Source organism: Nematolebias whitei, chromosome 11 (genome assembly GCF_014905685.2).
Source record: "Nematolebias whitei isolate Nwh7 chromosome 11, NemWhi1, whole genome shotgun sequence".
Lineage (NCBI taxonomy): Eukaryota > Metazoa > Chordata > Actinopteri > Cyprinodontiformes > Rivulidae > Nematolebias > Nematolebias whitei.
In genome coordinates, this window is record NC_056508.1 from 47514668 (window position 1) to 47534303 (window position 19636).

The following is a 19636-nucleotide window of genomic DNA, read 5'->3' on the forward strand; positions in this document are numbered from 1 at the left end:
TGAAAATTGTTGGAGTAATCTGTACACATTTAAAATGAAAAAAATAAATGCAGATTTGGATGGTTTTGTAAACTGGGACATTAGCGGCAGAAGTTTTCTGTCAGAGGACGTCTCAGGTCAGGTGTCAAAATACATATGTAGTGCTCTTGAGGTGGGTTGGAAAAGCTCACAACACAATGCATGTTAGCTGGAGACACCTGCATCAACTCTGACTGTAATGAGAGAAACTTTGTTGCACGTGTTTTAATATAACACACAAGCAGCAGGACTGCAAGCCTCTGCAACCGCATGAAGAAACAGAACCAACTTGAAGGTTGAGATATTCTGGAGATTTCATTTATGGCGTTGGCAGCTACTTAGAACCCAGTGATGCTACTTGAATTTCCAGACTTCATCAATTGAAAAAAGCAGGATCCTCAAACCTGAAAGTGCAGTTAACCACACATCAGTGTTTCATTTTACCAAACAAAGGATGGATGGTCTGATATTAGCCTAATAAAGAAATTATGTTTAGCTGTGTGAAATGTAGCTGGTTTTGTTTTTATTTCATTTTATATGTTTTTATAAGATTGTCTATTGTTGTCTGTACCTCATCCTTGTTCTTTGTTTAAAAAAAGGTCTCTCTTGTAAATGAGTCCTCGCGACTCAATGAGACTAACTTGTATAAATAAAGGTTGAATGAAAATCACATAAAGCCAAGCAAGACATTAGGCAGCCTGTCCTAAAACATAACCTGCTTCTCCATTATTTTGTTGGGAATGGGGCATCATTTACAAAATTAACAGATTTATCTGTATTATGGTGTTTAACTTTTTTTATTTCTATTTATTTAGAAAACGTTCACAGGTTTAATGAGTAATTTTGATTTTTAATCCTCCATGTCGTGCTTTTGGAAATCAACTGTTCTAAAAGATTCTTCATGAATTACAAAGAGAAGAAACGATTAGGCTTCCTAACCGTTCCTTCATGTTCTGAAAAGAAGCATGTCCCTATTCATTAATAATGGTACGATTATCTTGCTGGCACATAAAAGTCTTTGGGAAATTGAATTTATTCCCTTATTTACATGTACTTCAGCAAAGCATCTGAAACATCAGGAAACACTGGAATCAGCCCGTCACGTTTAAAGTAAATTCTAATCAAGAATCACAATAGATATTTTGTATGGCCAGACATGAAAATGGTCCATTTTACTATTTACTTCTTAAATTGTTGAATATCTTGTTTGAATTTGGAGAATAGAAAACGTATGAAAGTAAGAGGATTAGCCTTCCCTCTGCCATGTAGACTGAACATTACAGGCACATCCCAAACAATTATGACAAAGTTAAATTTTTGGTCAATCATTTTAAAAGTGAAACTCCTATATTATATAGATTCATTATACACAGAGTGACATATTTCAAGCCTTTACTTCTTGTAATTTTGATGATTAGGACGTACAGATAATGAAAAACCTGAATGCTTCTCAGAAAATTAGAATATTGTGAAGAGGTTCAATATTGTCCTGGTGTCACAGCCTAATCAGCTGATTAACTCCAAGACATGAGCTACAAATGTCTCATCCCTAAAGTCAAACCACTCCTGAACCAGAGTCAACATCAGAAGCATGTTACCTGAGCTGAGGAGACAAAGAACTGGACTGTTGCTCAGTGGTCCAATGTCCTCTTTTCAGATTAAATATTTATAAATCAAGGTCCCAGAATCTGGAGGAGTAGTGGAGAGGCTCAGAATCCACGTTGCTTGAAGTCCAGATTGGTTACCAGTCAGTGATAGTTTGGGACCATGTTGTCTGCTGGCGTTGGCCCACTGTGTTTTCTGAAGTCCACAGTCCACGCAGCATCTACCAGGACATTTTAGAGCACTTCATGCTTCCTTCTGCTGACGAGATGGAGATGTCAGTTGTATTTTCCAGCAGGACTCGGCTCCTGCCCACACTGCCAAAGATACCAAAAGCTGGCTGTGGAATATTCTAATTTTCTGAGACACTGAATTTTGTTTTCTTCATTTAATCGTTGGATAAAAATATCCTCTATTTATTATACTTACTCAAAGAAGCCACACGATGACAGGAGAAGATTTTTAACTAGTCTTTCTTGCAAGGGAAGATTTCAACAACAGGTTACACAGATGTGCAGACGTTACATGCATGGAGCCCAGTGATGAGATTCTGCCTTGGGCAGCGTGCGAGGCTTGTTTTTATATGCTTATCAGCTCACAGGCAGACTGGTGTCCTTGGACTGCCAGCTGTGTCTGCAGTATCAAATCAGCTCCTCATCCAACTCTCTGTTAACTCAAACACATGGTTCATGGGCAGTTAACATTCTCAGCCATAGCAGTTAAAAACATCCATAAACCTTGACCTATATTCCCTGACAACGATCATCAAATTTACAAGAAGTAAAGGCTTGTCAAATCTCTGTGAAATTAACCTATGTAATATATTAGTTTCACTTTCTGAAATGCTTGACCAAAAAAACTGAACTTTTTCACGATATTCTAATGTTTGAGATGCACCTGTTATTTCTCAGAGAACCAACAATAGCTGCTCGCGTGAAAAAGCCACATTTTTTCCGCTGTAAGTATTTAATGAGCGCCCTAGTTCTTCCTGTGCTCAGTGCACTGTTTGTTTGCAGATTGGCTTCTGCATCAGTTTGAAAAATTCTCCACTCCCTTGAGAAAACTCCGTGTTCTTCCTTTGTTTAACCAGATTTAGCTGGGTGTAGATAAAGCTTAAGAAGTTGTGATGCTCGTATCTGACAAAAGACAAAGATTACAATGCAGCCCTTAGAATGGAACACATTTTTTCCAGCCAGTCACATATAGGGACCTTAGAGTCCTTTTCACAAGAAGTAAGAAACTCATACTTGCTTATCACTGGAATTGATTTTAGTGGCTCTAACAATGAAAAAAAAGTCCATCAGTGATTGATCTTCTTTAAAACTGTACCTATGTTCAATTAGTTTTGCAAGTTAAAAATAAAAACAGACTAATCTGGAAAATCCAAGCACATCTGCAAATCTAACATATCAGATAAGATGCAGAGTGTTAGACTCTCCTTAGAAGTTGCCACAGGGTAAGTAAATTGAGTTGTCTCCCTTTATGACTACATAACTACAATACTCTCTCTATACCAGCCCAAGCATTCAGATCACTTGTTATTATTATCTGCACATCAGCATCACCCAGTGAGTCAAGTGTTGCTAGAATGTCATTTTTAAGGGAAAGTATTCCATTCTTGTTATCTCGAACAGAATACACCGTTGTTCCTTCAGGGAATGTGAAGCATAGCAATGGATGTCTTCATTAGTATACAAAAATAAACAATACACTCTGACACGCCTCAACATGCACAGTAGAGTTTTATATAAAAACACAGGCCACCACCATTTCTATCATATCTGCCCACATGATCATGTACTATAGATGAACATGTATAACCTGCAAGCAAATTAGAAAATTCGGTAATGCTACTGGCCCATGTTTGTGTGTGACATATAATTCACTGACATGTTCATAAGCATTGTTGATGAAGCAGTTGGAAGCTGGAAACAAAATTATTGTGAGAACAAAACTTTAAAATACATGTACTCAGCCAACATCGTGGTACAAGAACTGTCACAATTTGAAATTAAATGTGAATTTTTCACTGAATATATATTGAAAAAGCAACCACCCAGTTGATAAGGGTAGATACTTTCATTTGAAAGATGATTTCAAAAAGATGTGCTGCCTAAAGAAACAAATATCTTTGGACGGATGGATATGTAGATACTTTACTGATCCCGAAGGAAATAATATGGCGATGTAGATGAACAGATGCTGGGATATATTCATCATTTAACGCGGGTTCCTCATTTTTCTGGACTGAATAAAACGTGCATTGAATTTAAGGAAATGCAAAGTGAGACGTCATTTAAATTTGACCCATCAAAATGAATGCGGTCATTTATTTACAGAATCAAATTTAACATCAAACATTTACATTAATTTGGCAAATTATGAAAATAACAACAAGCAATCAATCAGGAAAAATCATACGGCCATGATTTTTCCGTTGCTGCACCACAGACATTTATAAAACTGTACAACTATGATCTTTTATCCACACGGATGTGAATAAGCACTTTACACAGACATTTCTAAATATCTGGGAGAATTTCTACTTCATAGGAAAGTTTAAAGATGGAAAGAAGTTTAGAGGGAGTAAAGGATGGGGTTTGAGGGAAATTGAATGTTCACCAGAACCGACACTCTCCATCAGAAGCCCAGCTCGCCTCGGTACGCTTGGTAGGAAACTTGACCCATTACCTTTCTGATGATAATCAGCAGATATGGTGTTCCGTTAACGCTACCGGTCCAGCGTCTCCTTAGAATGGCTGTTACTCGTCAGAAGTAGTGGCGAGGCTCTGTTCGACACACATTCACCTCAGTGGAAAATGTTATAATCCCATGGAACTCGGAAGAGCTTTGTTGTCATGTCAGGAACTCCAACAGCACTCCATCAGAACTCCAGAACTCTAGAAGTCTGACAACTCTCCAACTCTGTAACTCTGTGAGTCCGAGAACCTGTGAGTCCGTAACTCTGTAACCCCGTGGAGACCAGGAAGTACTGACCTTTTAAAGACTCTTTCCCGGTTCACTTTTTGGGATTTTCCATTGGTCAGAAACGACCAGAAGGGGTGTGTTTTTGTGACGTAAGAGGTTAGAGACAGCGAGAATTGTTATGGGACAGCTCAGAAATGTTCTCACAGACCGAGAGGGTTCTGTTTTGGCGTGTTTAAGAAACAGGTGCAAAACATCTCTATTTACGTCTGAGAGGATTCTAAAACATGACAGTTTTAACATAACAACTTGTTTTTCGTTTGACTGTAACCTTGTAAACGCACACACTTGCTCATTCAAAAGCAGAAATCAGAAAAATGCATAATTACTCTGCAACAGCTTTTAACATGAGAATAAAAATCATTACTCAGTTAATAAAATTGATTAGTTCACTGCAACATCTAAAATGGTTTGAACTAAGACACTTTGATTATCAACATTTGTAAGATAGTAATGATAATAAAAAGAGAGTGTTCTTTTCACTTGAATCTTCAAGAAAGAAAGTCTCAGGATGGGTGAACCTGTATTTATGGATTCAAATACATGAAATGACAGCTTCTGTCCCACAAGGTTCTAAAGGTCAAGAGTTTTGACCTTAGACTTAGTTTCGACGTAGGCCTAGTCCACTACAGTCCCCCCTTTGGAAATCATCACCTGTCCATGGAGATGAATTCCAACTATGGACTTACGTCGTCGATTGTCCTTGAAGCTTGATGTAATCCAGCAAAGAAACAAGAGTCAAGAGTAATCCAGCAAGGAAAACAAAAGTCAAGGTAATTCCACAATGTTCTTGGTAATTCCATTGTGTTGATTATAATTCCATATCGTCTCGATAATTCCATTGTAGCAATGCTTTAACCCCTTGGAAACAGAGACTGTAATCCACTGGAAAAAGTCATATAATCCACAATGGTAAATCCACAACGATTGGAAGTGTTGATTAATCAGCATACAGAGGGGTACCCTTGGATTGAACTGAAGAAGCGGCCACCGGATGAAGAGTGGAGACCAACGTCAGGATTGCAGGTCGCCTCCAGCGAAGGTTGTCTCCAGCGACGTCCAGCCTGTGTCGTTCTGGTTCAAATGTGTCATGCAATTATGTGGTTTAAGGTGGGCTTATGAAGGGGATTTTACATAAGGCCTTAAACTATATGCACCTGGTGTGTAAGCTATTATGGTTGGGAACAGCTACGACTACCAGTTAAGGGGTGGAGCATGCTGAAAGGGGTAACTACAGGGGTTTAAGCCTATAGAAAAGGTTTCCAAACTATTTTTCCATTTCTAACTTGGCTTAAGTTAGCTTTACATGGCAAAATATAGTTTGGTTCAAATGTCTGTTGTCTTGTAGACGAACGACTTGAGATTGGGTGTTTGGTTTCCCCATAAACGTTTTGGAAGTCTATGGCGAGACTTATCAAAGAGAATTAGCTATCCCCCCCGAATAGAATTGTTCGAGTAGGTTCGGCTTAAGCGATGTGAGACCAATGTAGATTATGGTACTCAAGGTAACAATAATTTACATTGACTCCGCAAGGATTGCAATTTAGCGAATGAACTGCATGTTGGCATGGTCAAAGGCTTCTTAGTCTCTAACTTACTACACACAAGATTCATTCTTACCTCAGAAACAACCAAAATCAACTAAACAACGTTTCAACACCGACAAGAGTAGTGACTAAGCATCTAGAAACATCGTTTCACTGCTCCTCCTCACCCTGGTTGTCAGTTTCAGTCGCGTTGTCCCGTGTGAGTGGCTTCTTTGCGGACCCGCTTACGCGAGGCATAATCATATCGAGGTGTGCTGCATGGCGATCCACGTCGACTCGGAGTGACGTTTGGCCCCGGGACAGGGATGCGAGTATCCCACACAATACGAGGGTTATCGTCATTAGCAGGGCTATGATTAATGTGTCCGCGCTCGACCACGCATAGTTAATTGGTTGGATCGGGTTCTTAGTTGTGGACCTGAGGGACTTGAGAACTTGGTTTATTGGTTCCACGTCGACGACTTGGGTGCCTTCAAAACGGATCCTTCCCAGAGTCTCTGGATCTATGTCTATAGACATATTTCCTAGGTACTCTGAGTCATCCAGAGTCGCGTCCCATCGTTCCGGATCGAGGTGATAGAGCGTCAAATCACCAATGTGTATGGTTGTTCCCTGGGGAACACTGATCCACATCGTTTTGTCCGGTAACGCCAAGGGTCTATTTGCCCCGGGTTGATCGTAGGCTATGATCGCCTTTCTTTGAGGAGCGTTCACTAGCCAACGAGAGCCAATTATTTCCGCTTTTGCATCTTTAGCCAGGTGTCGAGGCGTTACGGTCGTTGAGCACTTAGAATTTTCCGGAATAGGTGTTAATCCGCATATGCCCGCGGTTTTATTCCACATAAACGGTTTGCTCGGGCACAGATAGTGTATCTCCCGAGTGAGAACACACATCTGCAGGTTTGGAGCTAGGTAAACGGAGGGGTTGTCGTCGTGGTACGCAACCATCCTTGGTGTGTCAATTTGAACATGGTTTTCGCCGTGCCAATTGCCAACATTTACGACGTCCCTGAGTCTATATATGCCGTTTGAGGGAATTATCGGTAGGTTGATAATGAACGCCATTTCAAATGTTTTGTGATTGACGTAGATTGGGATTGCGCTACCGAGAGTGTAAGCCAGGTGTGCCTGTGTTTGCGTAACTTTTTCGTGCGTAGCGGAGCTGAGGATGTCGTTCACCATCTGTAGAGAGACTAGATACGGTGGGATCCTACCGGTGGCTAGTGTATCTACCGACGAACTGATATCTCTAAGCATGTCAGCAAAAATCCTATCCATTAGGTGTGCGACAGCGTAATCCGCTTCAACCTTAAGGGCTAATTCATTTACCGCTATTACGAGGGCTTTGATCTCTTGGGTGTGAGTCAAGAGGGTGAAGATTACCAGGAGTGGTACCATCATTGTCCTATGGAAACACAAAGAGATAGGTCTTAGCTTCGTAATGGTCAAGGGTAGGTCCTGTGAATTTAAACTATGGTTAAGTTTCTTATCCATTAGTTATCTTCTGCTTGGATGACCCTGGTTCCCACGAGGTCAGATTTTGTGAGATCTTTGTCTCCTGAGGAGTTATTGCACGCCTTGTGTGGTTTAACCTGGTTACGGTGTACCCATTTAACAGTTGGCTCTTTTTGGCCTTTACTGATTTTTATCTGGTAGATAATTGGAGACACTTTGTCGGTTATCAGATGGGGTCCAGTCCATCTGGGCATCAGCTTACGGGCGAGAGTTCCGGTCCCGGACTCTCTTGTCCCAGTTTTGGGTGCAAACGTGTAGTACCAGACCCTGTCTCCCACTTGGAGTTCCTCGTGAGAGGCCTTTTGGTCGTAGTACGCTTTGCGTCCTTCAGCTGATTTTTCCAGGTTTTTCTGTGCGAAAGCAAAAGTGTTTTTAAGGTGTCTTTCCAAGTCTTTCATGTATTGTTGTGTGGTGTAGGCTGTTGCCATGGCAGCATCGCCTGGTTGGTACAACAGGTGCAGAGGGAGAGTCATTTGTCGACCCGTCATCATCTCGAAAGGAGCGATGCCAGTCGACGTGTGTGGAGTGGCCCTTATGGCCATGAGGACCAGAGGGAGTTTCACGTCCCAGTCCTTGTGGTTTGCGGCTACGTATTTTTTCAAAATACTCACCACAGTCCTGTTTGCTCTCTCAACCTGGCCTGAAGCCTGTGGGTGGTAGCCAATATGGAAGTTGGCTTTGACGCCTAGCGTCTTCCACAGTTCCTTCATTACTTCACCTGTGAAGTGTGTACCTTGGTCTGAGTTCACCCTAAGGGGAAGTCCAAACCTTGAAAATACATGATTCATTAATAACGTAGCAGTGGTTTGTGCTGTGTCATTAGGGGCTGGTAGACATTCTACCCATTTGGTAAACGCGCAGGTTACCGTGAGAAAATATTTATTTCCTCTAGAGGTCTTAGTGAGTGGTCCGACCCAGTCAATCTGGAGGTCCGACCATGGAAATGCAATGCCTCTACTGTGCAGTGGTGCTCTGTGAAGTGGTCTGGATGGTTGAAACTGGCCACAGATCAGGCACCCTTTTATGTAGTCTTTGACATCCTTTTTCATTCCGGGCCAATAAGCAATCTGTTTCAATGCTTTCAGCGTGGCATTGTCACCCTTATGTCCTGCGGACGGAAGGTCATGTGCATGGACTAACATCACCCCCCTGTGGTCATGGGGGACCACGAACACAGGTGAGGACGTCCGTCCATGAGCAAAAGTTAGGATGCCTTTAACTAGTTTCAGCTGTTTGCGCAGCTGAAAGAGGACTTTAAGGTCTGGATTGGAATCCAGCTCGTCTTTCGATGGAGTGTATTCGTCTGGGTCAGTCAGATACAACATCATCGAGTTAATTGCAGGATCCAACTTCTGAAGTTGGATGATGTCTGGGTCAGTCAGCATTGGGCGCACAGAAACTGTGTTATCAGCAGGTTTAGCTGCAGCATGTGCACGTGTGACTGCCATTACCTCAGTTGTAGCTTGTGACGACTGAGTGTTGAGTAGCCAGGAGGGGTTAAAGGACCACGTGGGTCCGTCAACGGCTCCTTCCTTGGCTAGGGAGTCTGCAAGGTCATTGTAGTACTTGTCATCGCCTGGGACTCTGGAGTGTCCTGGAACTTTCTTCCAGAAGATCTGTAGATCATGTGATGTCACCAAGTGATCACATGTCATGAAAAGCTCTTTGTGTTTTACCACCTTCTTGTTGCTTGTGAGAAAACCGTTCTGTTTCCACAGAGCGAGATGACACAAGAAACTAAGTCGAGCATAGTTAGAGTCAGTGCAGATGACTAGCGTCTGGATGGAGCGTTCCACTGCCATCTGTAGGCCTATTAGGATTGCAGCTATCTCAGCGTACTGAGAAGACTGAGAGCCCAATTTATAGCCAAATGTGACCTGTTCCAGGTCTTGGAGGAGAACTCCGCCAACACCTGCTTTGCAGACTTTCTCGTGGTGGAATGAACATCCATCCACGTACAATGTCGCCATATCTTTACAGATATTGCCATCAAAGAAGTGGTGATTTGGGTCCTCAGCAACTGAGGGTTTGCTCACAACCGGCTGTTGGGTGGCTGGTACATCCTGTGTACATTCCTGGCAGATTGCCAAATCAGTGCCCAAGTGTGACTTCTTATTTTGACCGTAGCGGATGTCTAGGTTAAAACTTTGAAGTGCCATAAGCCAGGTTGCAACACGTGAGTTTGTCACCACACCATCTCTGATGCGTTGGCTGTTCAGAAACGTTACTGGCTGGTGTTGTGTCTCAACAATGATCCTCTGTCCACCAATATAGCAGGAGAAATGTTTCACTGCCCACACAGTGGTCAATAGAGCCTTCTCACAGTCTGAATACCGTAATTCAGGGCCTGCCATTGTTTTGCTGGCGTAGGCCACAACACGCTTGTCTTTGTCGTGTATTTGGTACAGACCTGCACTCATGCAGTGAGGTGAGAAGCCCACTTCCAAGTAGAACTCTTTGGTGTAGTCTGGGTAGACTAGACATGGGGCTAACTTGAGCCTGTCTTTAAGAGCGTTCATTGCCTGCTGCTGTGTATCAGTCCAGACAAAAGGAACGTCTTTCTTTAAGAGTTCAGTCAGTGGTTTTGCGAGATCCGCATAATGCTCTATGAACTGGCGAGAGTAATTACACACTCCCAAGAAACTCTGCAGTTCCTTGAGATTGGTTGGGACTTTGAGGTTGTCTAGGCCTTGGGTGCGAGTCAACTGTGGTTGTATTCCGTCCGGACCTACTAGGAGGCCAACGTAATCCACCTTGGTTCTGCACCACTGGCATTTTGACAGTGAGATTTTAGCACCAGCAGTCGTTAGCTGATTGAGGACGTGGTCGATCTCAGCCAAATGAGAGTCCAGTGTTGGCTGCCTTAAAAGGATGTCGTCCACGTAGATCAGTGTCCCACGCTCGTGGGCGTCTGGACATGCTTTGTTCAAGAAGATGTTGAACTCTGCAGGTGAGTTAGCGTAGCCAAAGGGACACCTGGTAAAGGTGTATTGTCGGCTGCCAAAAGTGAAAGCTAGTTTGTGTTGATCCTCGGCGCGCACAGGGATGGTCCAAAAACCAGAGGCGACGTCGAGGGTCGAGAAGTACTTACCGTCGGTGACCTTTGGCAGTTCCTGATGGAGCTGAGTCATTGGCCACCTGGATAAGGGTACTTGTTTGTTTAGCTTCCTGTAGTCTATGGTAAGTCTCCACTTACCATTTGGTTTTAAAACTGGCCATAGAGGCGCAGAGTAGGTGCTGTTACATTGTCTGATTATACCTTTGACCAAAAGGTCATCAATGATCTCCTGGACAGGCTGGTATGCTGCCAGAGGGATCTTGTATTGTCTGACAAATGTTGGCGGTGCGTTGGGTGGGGTTGGGATTCTCACTGCGTGGAGCGAGGTCAACCCACAATCTGTCGAATCAGTTGCAAATGACTTTTCATATTTCAAAAGAACTTGGCGTAGTTTGTCTCTTTCTTCATCAGATGTCAGAGCGTCGGCTTGTGCGACCACCTGATCAATCTGTGATGAGACTGATAAGGGTTCTTGCTCCTTGGGGAGCTCTAACGAATCCCTTTCTGAGTCGTCGGGCCTGTCTATGGGTAAAACACCATAGGTTTGAGGTCCTTGGTCGACGACATTGGTTGAGAAAAGAGCTATGGCCTGTGTTGGTTCCGTGAACCATACTGGCCCAGCTTCTTGACTCGGTACCAGGTTATCTGGGAGTCCTCCCAGAAATGGAATGCCTAGTTCAAAATCATGAAAGTCAGTTGAAATCAACCATCCTAGCATAATCTTTTTTGGGATCAGCACCTCATCCATGCCAGTGTTACACACAGCAATAGATGTGGTTCTGGAGTCAAGACTCACCTGGTTCGTGGCTTCCACGGACAGTCCCAAATTGAAAAATGCAGGAGAGGGTTGAAAGTATGCCTGTTTATGGCTAATAGCTTGTCCAGCTATTATGTGGATTCGCACCATTAGGTTAATCACCTGTGGTGGTACTGCGGTGGTTTGGTTGCTAGCAACTTGGCAGGCCTCTGGAATGGTCTGCCCAGCCTTAAGGCTCGCTGTGTCTATCACAGTTGATAAGGGTAGATACTTTCATTTGAAAGATGATTTCAAAAAGATGTGCTGCCTAAAGAAACAAATATCTTTGGACGGATGGATATGTAGATACTTTACTGATCCCGAAGGAAATAATATGGCGATCTGTAGCTCTCATTCATACAAACAACAAGATAAAAACACACCAGATAAACAACCGTAGTATTAAAAAAGATCAATAAATAATTAAAAAAAAAAACCCTAAGAGGAGATAGAGCAGCGACTATGTTAGGGGGCATAACCAGCTAGCTTCTTTGGTTCCTGCCAGGAGTGGCCGAATTATGCAGCCTAATGGCACGAGGGACAAACAAGTTATTTAGTTTCTCAGTAGAACACCTGAATAAACTGAGTCTGGAGCTCATTGAACTTTGCTGGTTAGAGAAGACAGAGTTCAAGGGGTGGCCCTGATTGAACATGATCACCCTGATCTTGGAGCGTGTCCTCTGCTCCACCACCTTTTCCACAGAGTCAAGGCCCAGTCCCACCACAGAGCCTGCCTTCTTAATGATCCGATTCAGTCTTAGGATGTCCTTCTTCCTAGTGCTGCCCCCCAACACACAACACCCAAAAAAAAAAAAAAAAGTATACTGGACACAAGGGATTGGTAAAACAAATGCAATAACTTAGAGCAGACCCTGAAAGAGGCCAACCTTCTGAGAAAGTACATTCTGCTCCGCCCCTTCTTGTACACAGTGTCCATATTTGCAGTCCAGTTCAGCTTGTTGTCCAGCTGTAACCCCAGATACATATCGGTTGAGACCACCTCAACTTCCGATCCATCAATTATGATGGGCTGCAGAAGGGGTGGAGCTCTGTGGAATGTTATATCTGATGGAGTTTTTAGTAATACTCAACAACTGTGGCAACAAATGAGAAACTTCATTAAATCTAGCTCAAATATAGACACAGACGTAACACCTAGTCAGTGGTTTTCGTATTTTAAATCCTTGCTAACTGTCGCAAGGACAAAAACTCAGAGAATGCGGAATGAGGGAAGAACAGAACTCAAACTCTTAATAATTAAAAAAGTAATTTTATTTACAGTGAAATGATGGACTATGTACACTGTAGGGATCAGGGGGCCTGGGAATGGAGGAGAAATTATTAATCTCTTGGGAAAGGGTTAATTATGATATTTTAGTTCCTGGTGTCTTACAGTAGAGTAGGCTGGTTGTGTCATTGAGGAGAAGGTAAACAATCTCCATTAGGTAAGATCCAGGTTTGTACGACACAGTAGTGGCAAGGGAATGCAGGAGGCAAGTGGCTGGATGGCGCAGGAGCAGCTGAAGTTGAGTCAGCCCATCCAGTCTACATGTGTTTTGTGGATTTGGAGAAGACATTCGACCGTGTTCCTCGGGGTACACTGTGGGGGGTGCTCCGTGAGTATGGGATTGGGGGCCCGTTGCTACGGGCTGTTCAGTCCCTATACAAGCGGTGCGAGACGTACCAGGACAGAGAGTTCAGGTCGATAGGAGAGTGGTCCAGGGGAATAGACTCAGGTGGCAAGTCTCTGAAAAGCACAAAGAAAACAAAGGTACATTTGATAATTTTCTCACTAGAAGGCTGGAGATCACAAGTACCAGTTGGTAGGTAATACTCCAGCAGGGAATGGAGCTCATCCGTAGACTTATACCCCGGAGCGAATTAGTGGAACGACCTCCAGCTGCTGCTCGTTGGTGCCATGCTGAAACGCAGGAACCTGGAAGAAGCTGAAAACCTTACAGTTAACGCACTGTAACTTTTCTGTGGATGGTCACTTTGAAAATGCCATATCCGAACTAGCAAAGAACCATGATGCCACTGCTTTCCATAATCCAGAACTTGATGGTTGCGTTACTCCAGATGAGCTCTGGCAAGCAGTTTACTCTAACAAGACTCCAAATATCGTAATTGAAATGATGAAATTATCTTTACACATTTCAGAATCATATATTGTGTCCATATGTCATAGGGTTTTAGAATCTGCTCAGGTTCCCAAATCTTGGTGCTTAGCAGTCATATGTCCATTGTATAAAATGGCAAATGGTAAAAGTACTCATATAGTGCCTTTCTATCTAATCAAGTTACTCAAAGCTCTTTACAACACAATCTGTGCCCTCAGTTTTCCATCCGCACACACATTCAAACAGCACTCTACTACATCTCTACAAAGCTATTCTGAATCTGTAAAGACTAACCAGTGCTTTTAGATCACATTCATACACCTATGGGACACACATTGGAGGCAGTGAGGTGTTCAGTGTCTTTCCCAGGGACACTTCAGCACTTGACTGCTGGTGGAATCGAACCCCCAGCTCTCCCATTGGAGGACACCCACTCTAACCACACAGCCACAGCTACACCCAAAAAATTGGGGACAGGTGTGATACCAATAATTATAGAGGTGTATCCTTACTTGACTTAATGGGAAAAATATTCATAAAAATACAGAATAACACGTTGACTGACTTCAAAGGAATGCATGACAAGCTATATGAAGAACAAGCTTGATACAGGAAAAGTTATTCAGTTATCAACAATATTTTTATACATCAAGTCGCTTCAAAAAGCTTTTGATCATGTTCAGCACAGGCTTTTGTATTGAGTTTTGGTTAAAAATGGAATCCAAGGGAAACTGCACCGTCTTAAAGTCACTGAAAACATGTTAAAAGAGAAGGTGGTATAATGTAATTATTATTATTATTATTATTGTAATGTGCAGGGCTGCATAGTTAGCCCCTTACATTTGGTTCTATTTTTGAATGAGTATATATTTATATTAAATAATGCATATAACGACCTAGTATGTTTGATATTTGCTGACGACTTGGCAAATGTATCGGACACTATTTTGCGACTACAGAAGCGACTTGGTGTTCTGGAAAACTTTTGTAAATTGTGTGATATGAAGGTAAACCTGAACAAATCAAAAATATATAGGTTTAGAAGGGGAGGTGTGGTTAACAAACCTGAGAAATGGTACTTTGAAGGTGAAGCAATTTAAATAGTTAATGAATGGGTACATGGTTTACTCCAAAACCTGTAGAGAGAGTCTGGGTTCAATTATTGCCTTGCAATTTAACAGCTTTTGTTCAAAAGTTCAAAGAAGATTAAATGTTTGCGCAAATGTGTCAAAAAAAATATCTAATTTTTATTGGAGTGTGCTATTTTTTACATCAGTGACAGCAACAAAAGGTCAGGCGAGTGTATGCAGGCAAAGAAAACCATACTTTCAATTTTGTGACAGGATTTTTTTTAAAGAAAAAAAAAGTTCAAACTCATTTTTCTTGCAAAAAGTTTTAAAGTGTTTTAGGCCAAATCACATAAAGTTAAGATGTTTTTCAAACTAGATTCAGCCTTGTCTGTCCTTGACCAGAGGGCAGGCAGGTGTTCTTTTTTATGCTGTGGTAAAATGTTAGCATAAACTGTGTGTGTGTGTGTGTGTGTGTTCCCCAGCTGTGCAGCAGAGATTACAGATGGCTCTCAGTACTTTGTCCTGTTGATGATCACAGATGGAGTGATATCTGACATGGTCCAGACCAAAGAGGCTGTGGTTAATGTGAGTAAACACACACACAACCACACACACACACACACCAATGCAAGACAAAACAGACACAAACTGATAAATAATAGTTGTTTTCCCTCAGTTACAGATACAGATGTGCATCTCAGCATCCGCTCCTCATGTCTGTGGGGCCATGGGAGCAGAAAAAAGAGAAATACATTTCCTGATGATGTTGGTTTTTTTATGTGATCCTTGGACAAAAACAGCTTGGTGCACACCAGGTTATAGGCAGCGTGAAGCAAAACTCCTAGATAATTGCTTTAATTCCCCAAATGCTTCTAGTATAAAGGGAATGCTGACATCCCAACAACCCTTTGTTCTAAAAGGTTTTCAGGACGTTGCATCAGTTTAAAAGACTTGCCTGAAGTAAAGCTGCAATACATGTTTTGCCACATGAATCATATCTATTCAAGATTTATTTATTATTTTTATTATTTTTTTTATGCGTAAGAAATGTCCCCATTAAATAGACTGGATGTTTGGCTGACTTTATCCTGTCAAGGCTGTGTGTTCCTTTGCACCCTTTTGCGAAAATTTTTGAAAAAATATCTAAATTCAGATAAAAAATAATAATACAATCATCATTATGAATAAGTTATTAGCTTTGTTTGTCATTTTTGGCAAACTAGGCTGATAACTAAGTACCACGTACTTATGTATCAAGTAAATAAAGAGAGTAGAGGGGTAAGCATAAGCTACACTTACCTACCTACCATGTGGGTATACAAATGCACCCAGTATGCACATTAAGCAGTATTATGTATTGCTACCAAAATATTAAACTAAACTAAAAAGAAATGGGGTTTACAAACACAATCTCTGCTTTAATGGCTCCCTGCTGTCTTGCTTTCATTAACTGCTTTGAGGTGAATGAACTTAATTGTTCAGAAGTTTCAGCCGGTTCTGATGAAGAGGTGTAATTCTGAAAAGCTGAATGTTCAATGAAGTTTAGCCCCTTAACTGGAAACAAACTGTGCAGAATGAGACAAACAAAAACAGTCTTCATGGACATGTGTAATAAAAAATGAAAAATATATCTTCAGAGATTCGTTTTCAATTCTGCACAGTTGTCAGGAAGTTTTAGTTATGTCATAAAAGCAGAAAACCAAAGTGGTCAGACGTGTGCTCAGGCATAAATTAGTGTTTTAGTGTTGGAAGTTATTATACAACTTTTTTTTGTTACAAAATAAAAATACAAAAAAATATATATATATATACACACACACTTTTTTTCTTTTGGCTGCCCCCTTTTTCCTGTGAAGGACTTTCAACCTGTCCAAGGTGTACCCCGCCACTCGTACAGCAATTGCTTAATTGCTGGACATGGGCACTGGCGACCCCCGTGACCCAAAATGGAAGAAGCGGGTTAAGATAATGTAATATAATAATGGATGCTTCCTTTTTCAGGGGTCACCACAGCGAACTAACTTGTACGAAGACTTGGTGATTATTTTTCCTCCATATGCCCTTCTTTACACAACCATAGAGCTACCACAGCTCTCTGTGTGGAGCAGGGAGATGCTATTTAGGGTGCCCAGGGGAGCAGATGGTGGGGGTTAAGACCCTGGGCTCAGGGGCCCAGAGTGGGGCAAATGAGGGTAGAGGCAGGTGTGGATGTTTCACCTTTCCCACCCATTTGATGTTGTCAGTCCAGGGAGTTGAACCGCCAACCTTCTGATCACAGGCTCACCTTCTCTAACCACTGCGCCACCACTCCCTCTAGATTTATATATACGGACGGACGGACGGACAGACAGATAGATAATTTTGTCTTTTTCTGTTACTATTAAAATAAACATCTAAACTATTTGAAGAATTATTAAACTTAACAAAATTCAGGGAAGGAAAAAGTAAATAGATACTTTGAATCATCAACCAACTCTACAATAAAAGTTGTAATTTTTTTGTATCCTAAAAAGGAATCAGATGTGTGTAATTGATTAAGCCCTATCAATATATTTTTTTTAACAGGCAGCATCCCTCCCTTTGTCCATTATCATTGTTGGTGTTGGACCTGCTGAGTTTGATGGTGAGTACGATCTTTCTACAATATGAGACGAGGTGATGGTTTTTATTAGAATAAACCATTTTTGAGCTCACTTGTCATTGTCACAGTAACTGTGTTTTTGTTGTTGTTGTTTTTCTATTTTGTCATGAAGATTTTTCAATTGATGGTTAAAACATATATCGGTCCATGCACTAAATGCCCAAACATTTGAAAAAAGTACTTCAAATTTTGAATGAATAATAATAAGTTACAGGCAAAGTAGAACTGAAGGTAGAAACCGATCTGTAAAAAAAAAACACCTTACAGTAGTCCCCCGTTTATCGCGGGGGATCCGTACACTGAAGACCCTCAATAAGTGAAAAACCGCCAAGTAGGAATAGTAGGACAAGTAGTAAGTAGTAGTTTAATTATATATAAATACTTATATATTATATTATATTGTCGAGGCGGCTTACCGGAGCTGCGGCTGCAAGGTTGTCGGTGCCTGTTGCGGCGGCAACCCTCGAATCCGGTGGTGGACACCGTTGATGAGGGATGCTGTCAGGCTGAAGAAGGAGTCCTATCGTGCCTTTTTAGCCTGTAGGACCCTGGAAGCAGCTGATGGGTACCGGCAGTCCAAGCGACATGCGGCTCGGATGGTCGCTGAGGCAAAAGCTCGGGTATGGGAGGAGTTCGGAGAGGCCATGGAGAATGACTTCCGCACGGCTTCGAGGCGATTCTGGTCTACCATCCGGCGTCCCGGGGGGGGGGGGGGGGGGGGGGGGTTACACCACCAACACTGTCTATAGTAGGGGTGGTGTGCTGCTGACCTCAACTCGGGATGTCGTGGGTCGGTGGGCAGAATACTTTGAAGACCTCTTCAATCCCACCGGCACGTCTTACACTGAGGAAGTGGAGCCTGGGGACTCTGGGTCGGGCCCTCTAATCTCTGGTGCTGAGGTCACTGAGGTGGTTAAAAAGCTCCTCGGTGGCAAGGCCCCAGGGGTGGATGAGATTCGCCCAGAGTTTCTTAAGGTTCTGGATGTTGTAGGGTTGTGTTGGCTTATGCGACTCTGCAATATTGTGTGGACATTGGGGGAAGTTCCCCTGGATTGGCAGACCGGGGTGGCAGTCCCCCTATTCATAAAGGGGGACTGTAGAGTGTGTTCCAACTACAGGGGGATCACATTCTTAAGCCTCCCTGGTAAGGTCTATTTGGGGGTTCTGGAGAGGAGGGTCCATCGAATAGTCGAACCTCGGATTCAGGAGGAGCAGTGCAGTTTTTGTCCTGGTCGTGGAACACTGGTCCAGCTCTACACTCTCAGCAGGGTCCTGGAGGGTGCGTGGGAGTTTGCCCAACCAGTCTACATGTGCTTTGTGGACATGGAGAAGGCGTTCGACCGCGTCCCTCGGGGAACCCTGTGGGGGATACTCTGGGAGTATGGGGTACCAGGCCCTTTGATAGCTGTTAGGTCCCTGTATGACCGGTGTCAGAGCCTGGTCTGCATTGCCGGCAGTAAGTCGGGCTTGGTCCTGGTGAGAGTTGGACTCAGCCAAGGTTGCCCTTTGTCACGATTCTGTTCATAACTTTTATGGACAGAATTTCTAGGTGCAGCCAAGGTGTTTGGGGATCCGTTTTGGTGACCTTAGGATTGTGTCTCTGCTTTTTGCAGATGATGTGGTCCTGTTGGCTTCATCAGATCGTGATCTACAGCTTTCACTGGAGCGGTTCGCAGCCGAGTGCGACACGGCCGGGATGAGTATCAGTTCCTCCATATCCGAGGTCAAGGTCTTGAGCCGGAAAAGGGTAGATTGCCTTCTCCGGGTCAGGGAGTATGTCCTGCCCCAAGTGGAGGAGTTCAAGTATCTTGAGGTCTTGTTCACGAATGAGGGAAAAATGGAATGTGAGATCGGTAGGCGGATAGGCGAATCTATGGTCATGAGCTTTGGGTTGTGACCAAAAGAACGAGATCTCGGATACAAGCGGCCAAAATGAATTTTCTCCGCAGGGTGTCTGGGCTCTCCCTTAGAGATAGGGTGAGAAGCTCGATCATCCGGGAGGGACTCAGAGTAGAACCGTTGCTTCTCCACGTCAAGAGGAATCAGTTGAGGTGGCTCATGCATCTGGTTAGGATGCCTCCTGGACACCTCCCTGGTGAGGTGTTCCGGACACGTCCCACCGGGAGGAGGCCCAGAGGAAGACCCAGGACACGCTGGAGGGACTATGTTTCTCGGCTGGCCTGGATATGCCTCGGGATTCCCCCGGAGGAGCTTGCCCAAGTGGCTGGGGAGAGGGAAGTCTGGGCCTCCCTACTTAAGCTGCTACCCCGGCGACCCGACCCCA

At 43.1% G+C, this 19636-nt stretch overlaps 1 protein-coding gene across 1 annotated transcript in view; it reads right to left on the reverse strand.

The window, feature by feature from the left end:
• LOC119417365 (agrin-like) overlaps window positions 1-19636 on the reverse strand; it is a 27056-nt gene that overhangs the window by 791 nt on the left and 6629 nt on the right. The window contains exon 4 of the mRNA XM_037684569.1: window positions 12409-12488. Within this exon, the coding sequence (XP_037540497.1) occupies window positions 12409-12488 (80 nt within the window). The remainder of the gene's footprint in view (window positions 1-12408; window positions 12489-19636) is intronic.